General features: G+C 38.2%; 1 protein-coding gene across 1 annotated transcript in view; it reads left to right on the plus strand.

Moving 5' to 3' along the window:
* The first annotated feature begins 255 nt into the window (after positions 1-255).
* LOC105195857 (nuclear hormone receptor E75) overlaps positions 256-18680 on the plus strand; it is a 92996-nt gene continuing 74571 nt past the window's right edge. The window contains exon 1 of the mRNA XM_039452181.1: positions 256-1950. Within this exon, the coding sequence (XP_039308115.1) occupies positions 1758-1950 (193 nt within the window). The 5' untranslated portion in view covers positions 256-1757. The remainder of the gene's footprint in view (positions 1951-18680) is intronic.

The raw sequence follows: 18680 nt of genomic DNA on the forward strand, positions 1-18680 counted from the left end.
CCGGATAGCACGCCGGCACATCGGACGCTATAGGTCGAGAGCGTGCACGCTTTTGCTTGCCGGCGGCTATAGGCTGCCCGTAGGGACGGGAAAGAGAGGGTGAGGAAGAGCGAGAGAGAGAGGAGACCGAATCGGAAGAGAGGGAGAACGGCGCGCACGAGAGGGAAAGAGATGACGGCGCCCGCCGCGCTTATGCACCACTGAATCCGCCGCGACCGGCACACTCTCACTTTCGCCGGCACCGATGACGGTTCTCGTCGGCACCGTCGGCCTAGTCGCTGTCAGAGCGTCGTGCACCAGCGATCGCGCATACGTAATCCCCCCGTCCATACGTACGTCAGTCCGCGCGCTCGTCGCACGCGTGGCGCACGCGGGTTTACCGCATTTCCGTCTGTTGTACTACTGTCTGACCGGGGGCGACTGGACGAGAGACGTGTCACGCGCAACCACGTGATAACATCTTCAACGTGACGTCTGACCGTCACGATCTTCGCGTCAGAGAGAGAGAGAGAGAGAGAGAGAGAGAGAGAGAGACAAAGCGGGGGTGCCGCGTGATTTACAGACGTTAGGCGCTTTGTTTTGACAGCGTGATACCGTGATACGCTCACGAGAGCAGAGGGGTGACGCTCGCCTTTGTAGCGGCGAAGGCGGATACGTCTCGCTCGCTCTAGCGCGCACGAGGGTGAGAGACACACGGGGGACACACTGTGAGTGGGGTAGAGTGACGCGCCGGGAGGGAGCGAGAAAGTGGTAGGTGCGTGGGTGGTAAAAGAGAGGGGAAGGTTGCCGCTGACTCTCGTGAGGGGCGACGCGTGTGCCGAGAGGACTGTTGTTTTCGGCGTACTGCTAAGAAACGTTCATTCATACGATCGACAGCTCCGAAACGCGCGACTGTCCGCTCCGCTGCTTTCACTTGCGCGTCTCGCGACCACCCTTGACTTTCATTTGCGCACCTCTTTCGCAAGCGAATCGCGAACGAGAGCTTCCGCGGACACCTGTCACGCGCCACGATGAGACATTGACCGTGACACTCGACAACTAGGCGGAAGTGCGCGCGAAAGAGACCGAGTGAATACGTGACTCTATTGGTCCAGATGAAGTTGATCTTGATCTGAGCGACGAGAGAAGACGATGACAGACTGCATTTGTGAGAGAAAGTGTCTGCCTCAAAGTGTTCTTTAAATCTAATTTGTAGTCGATGGATCTGGAGATCGAGTGAGGTTGACTCACAAGACGAAAAGTATGATTAACAGTGTGCTCGAAACTTCTGAAATATCATTAGATAAAACTGACAAGAGCGGAAGATACATTCGAAAAGTGACTAATATAGAACGTTCTTCAAATTGGATCATCGACTAGTGGACTTACGGCAATATAGACATAAAGTGATACAAGGTGTTTTTCTCGCAGCATCAATAGATCGATGAGAACTATTGGTAGAAAGAGATCGGTAGAGAAGAATGTCTTTATAGGACTCGGTGATTGATCAAAGTGCACGTAAGGTGACTTTAGTGCAACGTATCAACGTGTGTTACTTGAGTGAAGTGGAGCACACGACTTGGTCCTCGAGAAGTGTCGTCTTTCGCGTCTGATCCTCGTGTAACCCGCGATAGCGCGGGTTTCCCGTAACGAAGGTGGCTCACACGGCTAGAGACAGGGCCGCCGAACTGCAGGCGGAAGTGCGCAGCGCCATAAGGGTGCTACATGGCTGGTGCCCCCGGCCACCGCAGGGGCACGCGCGGGGCGAAACGGTGCTGATGTCACCGCAGTCTCAAATACGTGGCAATCACGGAAGAAACAGTGGTCCGCCTCCGCCGCCACCCGCGACAGTCGTAGTCAGCTCGACCTCCAGCATGAGACCGCCACCGCCGCCGCCGCCTCCCAGAGCGAGAACCTCCAACGACAGCAAAGGCCATCACGAGGAACCTACCAGTTCTATTCCTGATCTTGGTGAGAGACCTGTCTAGTTTTATTTTTCTTACTTGTGTCTTTTTTATCTAGGTATAAAAGCCCAAGTTCTAAAAATCGCCTGTCAACCTCTCTTTGCCCGAATTTTTCTTCAAAAATAACTTTTTCATTACCGACTTGTTTCTTACAACTTGCGATCTTTTTGGAACTTTGGAAAAAAATTTTTTTAATTTATTAGATATTTATCTATCTTTCTACATTTAACGCGCAATAAATGAAACCAATTATGAAATACACATATAATTACGTGCATATAATAACACTTTTATAAAACCTAATAAACTTTTACGTATATGCATAATGCTTTTCGCAAATCACTATTAATACATATTCCGCGAGTATACCGTGTCTGTCACCCACACTCACTTTACGAGTAACGGCTTAATTACGCAAGAGCGGTGCTTAGGCACTGTTTCGTGGTACAAAAGTAACAAGATCATCGGCTCATAAAAAGTGGTTTAAAAAAAAAAGATAAACTTCTGGGAGATCCGGATGAAATTTGCTTACTGCGATGCACACAACGATTGCTATAAATTTCGAGGCGTCGACTGGTCGGATGTAGATGAGGAATTCTTTGGCGGATCGCCCCGCGCGTTCTCTCTCTCTTTCGTCAGCCTTCGCAGAACTGTTTTATATTCCAGATGATACGACTGTGTTTACGTTGGTAAGGTTCATTAACGATAAGTCCCGCTAAGCACAGTTGTCTGTTTGCCGCTGTCGGAGGTAAATTGCCGCTGTCGGAGGTAAAATGAGTGAAGGGGCGTACAAATAAAAAAATGTTGATCAAAGTAGATTATATTTACAATCAAAAATATTTATAGGTCAAATAATAAATAAGCTGCAAGGAAACAAACATACAATAATTTTCCTTTATGGTAATTTAATCCCGGGACGTGCTAATATGTCCTCGTAAGTGAGGTGGCAAATGACCAAGGCTGTCTGTGGCGAAAGGATTATGACGCGTATATATTTCTTTTATATTCGGCTGAGTGACTTTGTTCACGAAAAAAATCGGCACCCGCATCTGCGTAGAGCAGAATTCGGCAAAGTTCGAGGTCGCCGACGATCGCGACGTCTACGATCTATGTTAATATGGTGACGAAAGAAAAAGAGCCGGCTCTTTAAATCGTTCTGCTAAATATAAATTCGACGCAGAAGGTGGCCTTGACCGTGAAAAATATCGAAAAGTATTTCAAAAGACCGCGGCATTGTTAAGCGTATCATCATTCTTATCTATATGCAAAGATGCATGTAATCAGACCCGATTGCGTGAAAATTATTCGAGCTGCGTTCTAGAACAATCGAGAATTGAACATTCAGGATACAAAGATAACGCGATTTCAGATAAATAAATATTCTCGTTGTTAACACCGGTGAGGAAAATTCGAACGAAGTGATCTAGCAAAATTAGTTAAGATCAAAAAATTGAATTTACTTCCTTAATTGTTCGAGCTTATCGAAAGCGTAACGTAACATAACGGCACAATCCGCGCATAAGTAGCTTTGTAAACTTATCATCGATTCATAATATACAGCCTTCATTATTCTTTACCGTCGATGAATCGATGGATGACAGATAAACAGCGGCGATATCGCAATTGTAAAAATACATCGGGCGATCTTGAGCGAGGCCACACGTTATCGCGGTAACTTGCATGATAACAAGAAATGATTTTGCGATCGGCTGAGCACAATCGTATGAACGAGAAGAGATATTTTGATAAAAGTGTCATTTTAAATTATTCAAACTTTCTTATCATAATTCATAGCGTACTCTATATTTTTATTTATCCATGAAAAGTTAAGGCAATAAGATCCTCTAGTTTATATGGAGGACCGAAAGCAAAAGTTTTTATTATAAACTTTAAATAATTAAGTATTTCTCGTAGAGGAAAAATATCAATACTTATGATGCGAGCGGTTATTCAGGCAAGAAATTTCAGGTAGAAACGAGAGAATGCAGTTGCCGTTGTTGATCCCGAGTGGGTCAAGTCGTTATGTTTTAAAATAGTCTGCTTCTTATCAATGTTTCGTATTATCTCTTACCAACTTGAGGCCAAGGCTCAGTGACGTGACGATTCGGTATGTCATCATTTATTTCGACACAGCTATTGATGATGCTAAAGAAATTTTTCCACTGAACAAGAAATATTTCTATTCTGAATAGAACACAAGGTTTTTCCTTTTTTCTTTATTCAAGTTTTAGCATTCTTTAACTCTCTAGGAACAAGTTTTGTATATTATTTCCTCATTTTTATCCTCTCCAAGTGCAGGTATAAGAATGAGTCGATAAATTCGAGAATGCAATTCAATTATACCTAGTATTGAAAATGCAAATGTATATAGTTTTGAACATTGAAACATAATATTTTTTTACCGTCAAAAAGACTGTGCATTGAAAAAAATCAAATAAAATATCGATAGATCTTCAACATATTTTTATAACTTTACAACATATTTTTAAGTAAAATCAGTAAAAAAATTTTTAACAGTATATTTTTAATTATGCTTCTCTTTTTTTCACTTTTATTTATTATTCCTAAAAATTAGAAAAATGAAAATTTCTTACATCGTAATAAAATTATTTTTGGTCAAATTACAAATCTTAAGTCCATTTGAATCAACGTAGCTTAATGTTAAACTCGATTTAACTTACTTTTCATCTTTTTCTAATTTTAAAAATTAGAAAAGATGGAAAACAAATTTAAATCGAGTTTAAAGTTAAGCTAGATTGATGCAAACGGGCTTTAGTCAGTTGTAAGTTGCATGGTTAATTAGATTATTTCTAATTTAATATTTTGTCGTAGTAAAATTATTATCTAATATAATTTATGATAGAAAAATGTAACATGTAAACTGTGATTTAGATCTTTTGTTAAAAAATTAAGAAACACATAACTCAGTCGAGCTCTCGAACATTAAAATAAAAGGGTGTGCACCTCGTTGCATCCCGCAACGTGTACCATGGAGGCAGACACCCTTCAGTTAAGTCTTGTCTGTGTGTCATGTGTATGTTATTCGACACGCGCGCGCAACATGTGCGCGTCAAGTGCCCGCGCATGGTATGCGCTATGATAAGAAGGGCTGTTGGAACTTAAGATCTCTAGCTTCGGTCCCCGTAAAAGTAAAATGTGTACTTCCTCGGAAACAAGATATGCTGATAAATTTCTAACCGGATGTGTCATAATGAACTTGGAAAAGCTATATAATCCAGCATAATGCATATTATACGCCTACATTATTTATATGAAAATTTCGTTTCGCGACACGTTTTATGAAATAAATTTCATGTAATCATCAGTTTTGTAAAACATGTATTCCTCGACAAATATCGAAACGTCATTAAAAAGTTTAACAGGAATTTTCGTTTCGAAACGAATTTACATTTTGTAAACTTTTTTTGTCAAGAAATTCTTCTCCTTCTCACGATTCTTCGATTATATCGTTAGTCTGCAGGCTTTTTCTTTTTTGAGTCAATTTTCCTGTTGACGATAACAACTCGAGAGTTTAAACAGATTTAAGCGATTACGTTTTTCGGTTGATTACGATTATACGCTATATAGTATTTTTACATTTTATCGTATCTTATCGTATAATGACGAAACCAGACAGACGATAAAAGCGGTTGTTCTAGTTTTTTTAATTTTGAATAAGAAAGTCAACATTTGCATGTAATATGCATTTGACTATAATTTTATTGTAGAAATAATAGTAAAGTGTTGCAAGATAAAAATGTTAATAAAGCATTTTATTCAACATTTTAATTTGTACGGTAATTTAACGTTTACAATATTCAACGAACATACGTGCGCTTGTACGTGCATGTGTGTGTATATGTATATATATATATATATATATATATATATATATATATATATACATTTCCGAGAAAATAATCGATAGAAAATGTTCTAAATTTTTGTTATTAATCAAGCTCATTTAAAAAAATTCATGTTTACTAAGTTGATATATCCAATAAATTATTTAATTAATCTACCTCAAAAACTCGAGTACAATCCGTCGATGCAAATTTCAAGATCTTAAAATTTATCTTTTAGAATTACGTTTGAACGCACTAGGTAAATTTCATATTTAAAAAGTTGATAAAATTCTACGATAATTATTCAGTCCTGTTTATTTGAATAAAAATAAGATAAAAATAGCAATACATTTCTAGAAGAACAGATGTTATTCTTGTACCGATGTGTCACGCGAATTACTCTTCAATTGTTCCTTTCCGATGCTATTACCACTACGCTATCATATTGGTGCTCCCGCCGTTAAAGTGGATCGAAAGTGGTGGAATAAGAGTGGCCATTCGAAAGGTTCGCCGTCTCGCAATGACCCCTGTACGCTAGGTAATGTAAAACAGGGTGGAATGACCCAGTCAGTCTCTATTCCCCCGCCTATCCTTACGATCGCTATTGCATGCAATGTCGCACCTACGGCATCATCCCTCCCTTCATTCGTCTTTATGCGGGGGCGCGTTTCTACGAAAACTAGAACTGCAGTCGAGGGGAGAGTTCGCGTGAGCTGTAACTCTCAGGTAATCGAGACTTTCTGGCGCGGTGGCAAACTTCCGGTGGGACTCGCCAGGGGTGAATGTACGTGCGTCACTTCAGTAATTGCCGCCCCGCGATAATTGCTTTCGCGTTTTCTTGCCTACCGCAAGAAAATAACGAGAAAGCCAAAGGGCGCGAAATTTTGTCCGATCCATCACGGGTTTGATCCTTTATCGCGTACGTGATTATTGCTTCAAGATAACAGTACACAAAATTCTGTACGCACAACTATTGTATTTTAAATTTAATACAGATTTTTTTCTTGAAGAACATTTAGATTTACAGATTTTCCTTCATAATAATCGTAAAGAATTTACTTTAATACATAATTTGAAATTCGATTTTTCTCTCCTTTTTCTTCTCTCAAAACTATTTAGTAAATAGAAAATTTCTCAAAGAATCTAGATGCAATAGATTGAGATCTGCAATCTTCTATCAAGCTGAAAGACGATTTTATTTGAATATTTTCGTGAAATGGTAAACGGAAACGTATCGCGATCGCGGTCACTGCGAAGGTTGAGGTTCGATGATCGACCTCTCCCCAAGTTTAAGGTCCCCAGCGATCCTGCGCGAGGGTTTATCAACATCAGCGACGGCGTAGAAAGGAAGGAGGGAGGGAGGGAGGAGTATAGAGCGGGGGTGGAAGTACCACCTCGTACCACCTCTGCGCGTTTCGCAGTGGCGATGGGACCACGCGATAGCGTTTTTACCCCTTCCTCGTCGCGTCGCCGCATTCGAGACAGCGATCGCATAGCGTCGATGAGGCACCCTTCTACGACAACCACCCCCGCGATTTCCTAGGAAAGGTGCCGTTTGCCGATGCCATTGCTCTGCACTGGGTGAGGGTCATTACTCCGAGCAAGGCGAGCCGGTGACCTCGGCGCCAACGCCCGCGATCGATCCAACCCCCGTCGGACGGACGGACGGGGGTGCAATGCACCCGCCGTGCGCTGCCGCGTTTTGCGTTAACTCGTCTTGTAAGTACGCTCGCGAGGTAACTAGGAGCCCCTAGCGTTCATCTTGGGTAACTACAAGAAAAGTGGCTCTAGGGGTTAACGTTCAATATTCTTAAATCATAATTAATATGTAATAATAATTATAAATATAGTTAATTATTGCATATCATTTAATCGCTATTAAAAGTAATGCAAATATACAATTTCGCTTATACATAGATCTGTTTACTTATTGCAAGTCTTATTACACAGTTTCATAAATTTTTTTATCTTAAGCTTCGATCTTTTTCTGTAAAAATTAAAAATACCTAAAAGAAAGCCTTAACGACTATTTATAGAAAAATATTATATTTTTTTTGTAAATATATAATGGAACATATAATGTAATACGTAATTACATTATCAAACGTTTTGTAATAAGTCTTGGTCTCCTTCCGGTGTTTTCAAACGAAAGTGAAAGATCGTCACGTGGCCGCATCGTTACATCTGTTACGTAAAATCGCTCGTGTAAAAAGTTTCGCGTTACGCTGCGCGTGTCGCGTTCTCGTCTTACCGATCCCGGCAGATGCATCCTGGCAGAGTTCCGTAAACGTATCTATACAAGTTGGGCCTGTGCATGAATTGCATAAATCTGTTTGTGAACCGTGCCAACAGAAAGCGCCGACAAGATTATAGAAATTCGTTGAATATCCGCATTCTTGTGAAACACTGAATTTCTATGAAAAGATTATACTCGTAGTAAACAGAAACGAAAAATTATACGAAATAAACCAGTTGTTAAAAAATGAAATAATTCTTAACTTTGGAGCGACACACTGCATACGGCATAATTAGTTTTCTTTCGAAAATTGGCATTTCTATAATTTTAAAAATTGGTTAACCTACTTGACAGATTTGAATACGTTAGAATACGTTTTTTTTCGTAAACGACAGTCTTTTAATCAGTGAATAAATCTTCAAATAATAAAAGGTTGAAAATATTAGGTGTACATTCAAGTGTGTCGTTTGTTTTTCAGATGCGAGCAGATGTAGCACTTTTCTTTAAATTCAAATTTTTCAATTTTTGGAACAATATTAAGAAACCTTTAATATTAATTTTGCCAACAAAGAAAAATTTTTAAAGAAAAGGTTTTTCTTTATTGTAATTTTTTTTATTAATAAAGATACATTTATTTACTCGTTATTGTTGCATTACTTTAATGTTTAGCGTTTCAATTAAAAAAAAAAGTTATTTATTACAATTTATTTATTTTTATAAGCAATCTCAAGTAGAGTTGGATTGAGTATGCCTTACCTAGAGTGTCATTTTAGGGTTAACTTTATTGTTTTAACTTAAAGTTAATAAACTTAAGGGATAAAAGTCGTGTATATTTCTATACGCTTATATATAAAAGTACGAGTCTCACGGTTTCTGAGATTTCAGGATAATGTCAAATTCTTGTGGAGATGAGTGGCGTGGGAACGCAGGGGTTATTTGTTTAGTAGCGACATACCTAAAAAACCTGGCTGAGGAAGGGGAAAAAGGGATTAATCCGTAAACTCTCTCGCTTTCATAACTTCGCCCTTAATACATACAAATGCAATTAAATCAGATTTTTTAATTGAAAGACGTGAGAATTAACTGACTACATCTTTTTGATACTTTTTACATGTATAAACTGACTATTGATACTTTTTAGAGCATTTAAAATATATAAATATATTTCATTTCTAACATATTCAGGTTCTTGAAACTACAATAGTTTTTGAGTTACCAAAAAGTGAAAAGGAAAAAAGGACACGTTTCTAAGCTATTCTTTGGAGTCACACGAAAAAATGCAGTTGCATTTCATCATGTACACCTCCGGAAGAGATACCGCGGAGAGATGATAAAAAAACATAGAAGAATAGCTCCTATAAAAAAGGAAACGAATTTTCTGGTCATTCGCTATACTCTTTTTATCGTTTTTATTATTAAGCGTTCATTCTTTCGTGCCACCCATCATGCACGTACGCGCAAGATTCTCTTATCGATATCCGGTGTAATCAATCTCGTATGACGTATGTCGCAACTTTATGAAAGGCATATCTAAACTGTTACAGGAAAAAATACAGTAAATAATATTTTTATCAAGATCTATTTTGTCATCGTACTCAAAGTTTAACTTCAAGTCATTAAGTCATTAAATCTCAATTTATGATAAAAAAATTGCGATCATCACATTAATAAACATTAACTCGTGACCTTTATTTTTAAACGATTGAATTTGAAGTTCGGCAATCATATTTGTCATACGTGAAACTTAAATCCACCCTCACTTTTGGAGCAGCTGATCTATGTTTTTCAGGCATCGGACGTTATTTGCGAAACGTTTGGCAGTTGGAGGTTTGTCAATCTCTTACCTGATTCACAAAATTCAGGAAAAGGGTTCGAACAGATGCAAATCTCAATGGAGATTCAATCCTGTGCATACTTGTATCAGATCTCGGTCCAGCTGCCAAATTCGTGTATAAAGGATGTTCCGTCATCCTGACGAGAATTTACGTAAATATCCACTGCACGGAAACGCAGAATACCGTGAATTAGTCATCGATTTTGAAAAGGGTTGACCTCGCTTTGACAGAATACAGCTGCCCTGATGTAACTTCCTAGTTCGTGCACGCATACATAATACTCGTATTTTCAAAAATAGAATTGTACAATAGTACCGGAAGTGACAGAATAATACTTTACCGCAAACATCTGTCTCACATATTTTCAGTTATTCTATGACGTAGAAATATTATATACTAGAGCCAGTTAAGAATAATTAGAAGAAAAAAAAAGAGAATAAAAGTAAACATTGGTAGGATAAAATATGAAGGAAGTCGATTTGAAACAGCAGCGGTTTCAGCAATTAATTGGACACGAGATCATGCGAGAAGCCCGTACCAGTTAAGGGTTAATAATGCAATTTTTAGAGCCTCGGCAGATCTCAAAGAGCATTGGCCGTCGTAAGGGGCCACGGCGGTGCATCGGCCTGCATATCAGCAGCCGACGGCGGTGTGCTAGTGCGGTTATACGTTGTCGGTGTGGCTGACAGAGCGGTGCTGTGCACGATGCAATCTGCGCCTCTCCTCTCAGGCCTGTCTCTCCCCCTCTCTGCGCCCATCCTCCAGGCCCGTCTCGTCCTCCTCTCGCCCTCGTCGTCGCGCCGCCTATGCAAGGGCTGCGAACGACACGCGAGGAGGGCGGCGGGATCGTCGCTGGGTGAGAGTTAGACGGGGGGGTGGGTGAAGGGTGGAGAGACTCTCAAGGTCCGCGTCGTGCATTGATCCTGCTCGGTCACGGACCCGACTTCTCTCTCTTCTCCCTGTCTCTCGACAACTATTTCCTCCTCTCTCCGTCCACTTCCCCGTCTGTGTCCTCTTGCTCTCTCTTTCACCCTCATCTTCTCCTTCCTTTTCGTGCTTGTTCGTTCATTCCTTCTCTCTCCTCTCCCCTTCCTCTCCCCCCTCTTCTCTCTTTCTCTCTCTTTCACTCTTTTCCTTCCTTCCTTCCTTGCACCCCGATCATCGCCGAACCCTTTCGAAGGGAATATGGCCTGTCTTCCGACTGGAGGGCTTCGCTTTCGAGCCTAAAGATCTTTGTTTTCGGCTCTTGTTTCCGAACTTTCAACCTATTCGAATAAAGTTCTCAAATTTCAACAAAATGTTCCGCGAGCTCAACTACATCTAATAACCAAAAAATGTTCTTCCCGAGTGATATAATTTCAGGCAAATTAACGAAGACGGCTTTTTTCTTTCTTCAATGTTAATTTTCGAAAATAGATTTGAAGTATTTAAAATATTTTGCAAAGATACATTATTTTGCAAAAGGTTGACGTTATCAATATTTATATTTTACTCATGTTTTCACATAACTTTATTTTTTTATTTGATTTTATATCGCGCAACAACACAAGATAAGCTCAAAAGTCGTAAATTGAGTTAAAATTACTTCATGCATTATAATGGCTAACGATCGCTTGCTGCCAAGCTGAACATTACATGTCGAGGTGTGCAAAAAGAATTGCACAAGACAAGAACGCGATTATGTCCGAAAGAGTCCTGTTGCGATAACTGCGCGGGTAAACGAACCCGGTTCTTCTTACGTTCTCATTTCGCTTTATCTGTGTATAGGGTGATCGAGAAGTCACGCTATCAAGTAATGTCTGTTGAGATGTGCATAGCGGTATTATTGAAACATTCTATTAACTGACATGATATATATATTTAATTTTCTTTCAATTACTGTATAAAGTTGTTGAAGATTTACCATAGTTATACCGTAGAAAAAGAAACTTAACATCTGAAAACATCAATTTTTACCTTGGTGATCGAATTGGCTAGGTCGCCCGCACGGAATGTAGGGAGATCCAGGTCCCTGGTCGAGGTAATATTTTTCGCAACAAATTCTTTACAGTTTCGGGATAGAGGGGATTGTAGAGATGCTTGTAGGCACCAAATTATTAAATTGCAATTTAATTCGTAATATTACATTTCTAGTTCAACAGCTACGTTTCAAAGTCCGATAAACATGCAGCACGATAGTTTTGGGGAATTTGTAAATATTTTTAAATTCATCTAGGAAATCATTATTGAGCACTAAGATTTACTTTCGACCGATGTGACCGTTCTCTCAATTAAAATCAATTTGTTAAAATGAAATAAGATGATGATGTGATGACATAATTAAAATCTAAAGAAGGCCAATAAACAAAGTATTGAGAACCTGTTCATTGTTTTCTCTAAAAAATATAAATTTCTTTTTCCCATTACATTCAATTTAAACTATAGTAATAGCAAGGCATATTTTATTAATTTTAAGAGCTAATAAGCATGAAATATAAAAAGGAAGAGGAAAGCAAAAGAAAGGATAAATATGGAATTTGCGAGATTGATATTATAAACCAGTGGTAAGATATATACAAACTTCTTGTGAAATTATATATTGCTAATTCTATTCTATTTCAACGTTACATATTTGTATTTAAATCCTGAATTCTTAACAAGTTTGATCATAACAGTATCAAGTGTTTACTCACACAATTCGGGATTTCCCTGTTTGAGTACAACTCGAGGAAAGATTCGCTATCCCGCGAAATGTTCAAGGTTATACAATCTTGAGGGATAGTTACCAAGGAAACGGTTGTGTTTATCGGTCCCGACCTTGGCCACGCTCGCACAACCACCCCGCGCGACCAAAGAAGGAGGTGGATCATCCCTTGTCGGTTACCCTCCCTTCCTTGGTTAGGCATCTTCCCTCACAAAAAAAATTGCCTCTTCTCGATGGAGGGCTGATTTCCTTTCCGTAATGCGATTAGGACCAGATTAATAATTCGTAGATAGCGAGTACGATGGTAGAGAAAAAGACAAGGCATCGAAATTCATTATCTTTCGTTTGACACAGAAGATAAGATGGAGGAAATGAAAAGCGTAGCTAACAATTTTGGAAACTTTTGTGGAAAACATCTGTTTCATTTTGTATTTTGTTTTTTTCCTTTTTAATTTGTCCTTGAATTAAGTAATTTATCTAGCTATTCTTGTTTTGCTTTTTGAAGTTGTATGAATGAATTATTTGTCTCAAGTCTAAAAGCATGACATTCATTTGAATCACCATAAATCATAACGCATTGAGTTTTGTAAAGCGAGAACTAAAAAGAAAAAGAAACCATTTAGCTTTGTGTACACGATGCTAGAAATTGTTCCGAGATCTTGGACAGGGAGAGAATTGACCAATCGCATTTGAACAATTCATCCAACTGATTAATGCGATTGGTCAATTCTCTGTCCGAGATCTCGGCCCGATTTCTAATATCAGGACACAAGGCTTTATACCTGCTTTATAATCACTTTACGGTTACTATACAACTATAACATGAAAAAGGTTCAAACATGTCATTATTTGGATATTTTATGTTACACTGACCGGTACGAAAAAAATTCAAGGGTACTTGATTTATGAGCAGATACAATTGAAGACGTGTAAGGACATTCATAAGGACATTCATAAGGACAGTGTAGTTTTATGTTAGTGTAATAATCTGCAATAACCATTAACTCTTTTTTTTTTTCAAAGTTGAACCTATTGTCCCATCTATCATGTTGATCTTAAAAAGAAAAAAATTTTTCATAATGAAATTCTATAGTGAATAAGTAACTTTGTCATCTGCTGGCGATAGAAGAAATACTGAAGTTTTCGATAAAAAATATTACGTATTATTAAAAAATCAATTCTATACTATTTACTCGGTAAAGAGGTAAATCTGGAGCAGCCTCTTGTTATTCATTGTACGAAACCCTAGAATTCAATGAGCAATACGATGCATTTGTGCGTGATCACGATGATCAACATGAAAAGGGTTCCGAATTTAAGAAATAAAACGTGAAAACGTTTGAAAGGGTATAAAAGTTTACCTGAAGCTTCGGCAGCTGGATCTTAGATCGTAGTACTCGCACATTCATGGATAAAACCAACGAAACCTTCATGGATCTTCCCGTTCTTTCTTTTTTTCCGGAAAAGAGGAAATACGAAAGGGGTTATAGGTTTATTTTAGGGCACAATACAGGCAGGCTAACCGTCATCGAGACGTTCTGAACTCATATCTCTATTCCCACCTTCATTGATCGCGTGCAACTCGATATGTTCGACGCTCGAGGGGATTTTTTTATCGACCTTACTCCTTTAAACTAATAACTAGATCAACCTGTCACTTTATTAAAATTTAAAAGCTCGATATTTTCGTTAAAAACGAAAAAATAATACAATTTATATCAAATTTATAAAAGCAGTTATAAATTCATACATTATAAAAATAGAAACTCTAATATTCTACAGAAATCCGTTTTCGACTCATATAATGAATAGATACTTATTGCGCAGATCAACAAAGTTGAATTTTTTCATGGTTGCCCTATAAATTAGAGCCGACATTTCGTAGTGAAACAAGGTCAGGATCATGCTCCGTAGCGAATTAAATGGCCGTAAACCAATAATGTTATTTACGCCTCAAATCATTGGACCCTTCTTAGGACTGATTTTACGAGCTACGTAATTTATGAACACGTTATAATAGCCGTGTGAATATATGACGGCTATTTATGCAATTATCTATCATTTTTGACAGAGTCGTAGGCTACGTAGTATTTGATAAAATAATTTTTTAAAACCATTACAAAAGACAAAAAAATATCAAAAGTTATATATATCAACATTGTCAGTGCTGTTAACATTATCAATATTAACTTTCGATCGAAGTAAGAAGTAATCTTTGATACATGAGACAAAGAGAGAGAGAGAGAGAGAGAGAGAGAGAGAAGTGCAGAGAAAAAGATGAAGAGAAAGACGAAATGCCGAGAGAGTAGAGAGGTAAGACGAGCGGGGAGGTAAGGCAAGCTACAAAAGTGCAACGCTCGAGCAAGGTTCGCGCGATGCCACTGACCCATTAATACATATAGAGCCCGACTGCACGTCGCAATTTGCATCACCATTTGAATTGCTAAGACTCTTTGTGGCTGTATAATACGATGACGGTTTTGGCAACGCACGATCGGCACGATGATTATATATATTGGATTTCTTTCGTCACCTTTACACCATTTGTTTTATAAGCCATCTTTGGTTTATTGATTCAAGTGACGAGAAGACCTTGGTGTTGATAACGTTTTATACGAATTTATACCTATGCGAGGATCCAAATATTTCAAATATTCAATCTATGATTTGTAGAAAAATGGTTGAAATTGATGCAACGAGTCAGAACTTTCACGATTATCGAATTGCGATTGAGAAAATGAACTTTGATTCGTCCTCGATCGCTCGCGTCGGCGTCTAGTCCGGTAACAGTCGATCGGGCAGGCAGTTGCAAAAAGTATAAGCGAGAAAGGGGGAGAGGTAACAGAGAAAGGGGAAGGAGGAGGCGAACGATAGAAGGCTGTGCGAGTCGTTGAAGGTCCTCGACCTACGCTGTTAAGGACAGAGACCCCATCTAGGGACGCGAGACGCCCTTTTGCTTGTTTTCTACTTTCGCATGCAGTTTTGCGAAATTCCACTAATTTACAATAAATTAAATCGTAAATTTTATAAAATAAAGCACCTTGAATCTTCTCATGATTTATTCTTATCATAATATAAATAGTAATTTATATTGACAATTATACAAATTTTTCTATGCAGCAAATTACATATTAAATTTTTTAAATTGTTTACATTTTGTATAATTTCAAATCTGGATGTGATAAAAGATAGATTTGTTTATTATTATCTATTAGTTTACGTCAAATTAATTCATCGTTATTGTACTAAAAGCTTATAATAGTGCAGTAGCGACGTTTACTATCAGGAGACTCAAAAGGGTTAAAACGAATCGATCACTCGATGAAGGTACCGTAGGGTCTTCGACCTCTTGTCGTGCGGTGAAGGTCCGCGGATAACCTACTCCTTGGTTACTGCACCCGATGTCGGTGACCGGGACGTCGATCCCTCAGAGGAGGCGAAAGACCTCCGTGGACTCGGGACCGCGAAATAGAGGACTACGGCATTCGCACGGTGTAAATATAAAAAAAAAGAACACGTGGTTGGCCCGCGGCACATTCGGGCTCAAATTGACGATTTGCACCTAAATTCGTGGAAAGTACAGTCCTTAATAAAGATATTCCCGAATTTGGACGAGAATAACGTAAATTTCTTGTATATTTACTCGATTGCGGATTCGAGTACTAATGAGAATTGCTTATCATTTAAAATAATTTTTAATCCAAAGAGTATAAATTTAATAAATTTTTGTTTTATGAGCATGTGCAGGGAGTGTTTTTTAAATTCATACATTCTTAGTGAAAAGAGAAAAAAATTATTCGCCTTCAATCTTTTTATAATAAATAGCGAATTTAAAAAAAAAAATGAAATTTTCGCGAATTCGCTGTACCTTCGCGTCTATGGCATGCCCTTCGATTCTCATTCAAGGTCCACAACGGGGGTGCAGTGAACATCGGCTCTTCGGGGTTTCCATAGCGACCGCCACTAAACTACCCTTGCAACGCCCACCCGAGGGCTGCGTTTCTACTTTCCACCCTCTGTCTCGGCCGATCGAGAGTTATCGTACTTGCAATCATCGTGAAAGAAAGCGGTCCCGCAGCGAGACTGCTGTCCTTATCAGAATTGAAGAATAATTGAAAGGTTGGATGGAATAAAAACCTAATTACAAAATCTTAATTTTGAGAAATATCAAAATCACGATTTTATAACTAGGCCTTTATTCCCTCAATTATTCTTCATCATGTATCATTTTCATGAAAAAGATAGCATTTGTATTCAATTACTGAAACAAGACATTTACAATCCAAATAATCTCTGTTACTTTAATTACTAGATGTTTGAAACGGCGGCCTAAGTCAACTTAAATTCTTTTTGATAGGTCATATCGTTTTCACCATCACAGGACAATCGAAACACGTTTATATTTAAGCAATATAAGAAACATCAATTCCTAGTTTATTTGCGCTAATCTCCAGAAAAAGAGCTTAAATAGAATTATGCTTCTATTCCAGCCATCCCTTCAACTGCTATTAACATTAGAAATTTAAAACCTGTTTATAAAACTATAATTTACTATTTTTATTTATTAAAAAAAAATCTGTTGCAACGTAACTTGTGTTGCATTATAAGAAAATTATTCAAAGTATGCGTGTACGTTTATACAAATCTATATAGATATGCTTATGTACATAAATCTTACCTCTCCTCTCTTAAAAACAATAGACGTATATTTCTCTATCCCGGAATTTATTTGTAGATCAAGAAGTGGGATATATTTTGGGAGTACTAGCAAATAAGATATCCGTCACGTGTGATTTTTGAAATGTACTTTATTTACGATTTCGATTTTAAAGTGCTGGTAGGGTAAATTGGAGACGAAAATATGTCAGTCAATCCAATATTCTCATACGCCATTCTGAATGTTGCACTTTATCGATTGGACGGTAGACGTGCGTTGCTATGACTACGCGAATATACCGTAAAACTACCTTCGGCCCTTGCAACATTCGCCCTTGTGTGGTACGCGGCTTTTATAGGACGGTTTACGATGCATCCCCGTATACTTGCGTCGCGCGGCTACACCGGCGCGGCAGGATGAAGGGCTTGATAATGAACAAAGACGTGGGTGCAGACGTACGTTGCCTTCAGCCGGAACAACCCTGTAATCAACTCCTTCTGTTTTAATGTCACTTCGAAGTAATACACCCCGCATGCATACGTATCGTATGTATACGTACATCTGATGATCGTGGCGAGTTACGCGTCTGCTTTTCTGACAAATATTCAGGTTCAAATCTACCCAGAATATATTGGATTTTTAATTGATCATGGAAAGCAATAACAAATCGAAAGTATACACGTATAATTTTTCAAATTTATACATAATTTAAAATTTGTAATATATACATACACGAGTATATATATTATATTTCATATTATATAACTAAACATATTTAAATATATATGTAATGTATATTATATATACACACATACGTAATATTATAATAATATAATACATATATACACATATAAATACAAAATATAAATTTTAATTTTCATAAAGATAAAGTCAGAAAGATAGCACAGTAGTTCAACGAATGATGTCGACATTTTTTTTATCACAAGACATAATTTTAATAAAGAATAAGAATTTTAATAATATATTCAGTTAAACAGTTTAACAGAAAGTTTTGGCAGAGTTCACGTTTTCAAATTTATAAATTTGAAAAATTATTCGCCCCACTTTTCAAAGTTCTTTATTTCACCAGACGGGGTGACGCAATCTCTTTTTCCCTCAAGTCGCGCTCGTGGTCCCTCGCGACGCTGTGCGAAGCAAGGGTCGGTTGATTCTCGTCGCCATCCCTAAAGCATCTCAGAACAAAGACTATTCCTAATTCGATCGTGATGCTTTGTTCGTTATACTTGGAGACACGTGCGACATTATTCGTTTTGAATTTTCCAATTTTTCGTTGTCCACCGTATTATTCATCCATTATACCTCACTTAACATTATACACACACACACACACACACATAATAAATATACAGGGTAACGCCACCCCTTGTCTTGTAAACTAATCGAAATTTATGTAGGCTCAATAAAAATAATATTAAGTTACACGATTTGAACTGAACTCTATTGTGTAAGTACAGTAGTCA

This window comes from Solenopsis invicta, chromosome 7, assembly GCF_016802725.1.
Source record: "Solenopsis invicta isolate M01_SB chromosome 7, UNIL_Sinv_3.0, whole genome shotgun sequence".
Taxonomy (NCBI): Eukaryota; Metazoa; Arthropoda; class Insecta; order Hymenoptera; family Formicidae; genus Solenopsis; species Solenopsis invicta.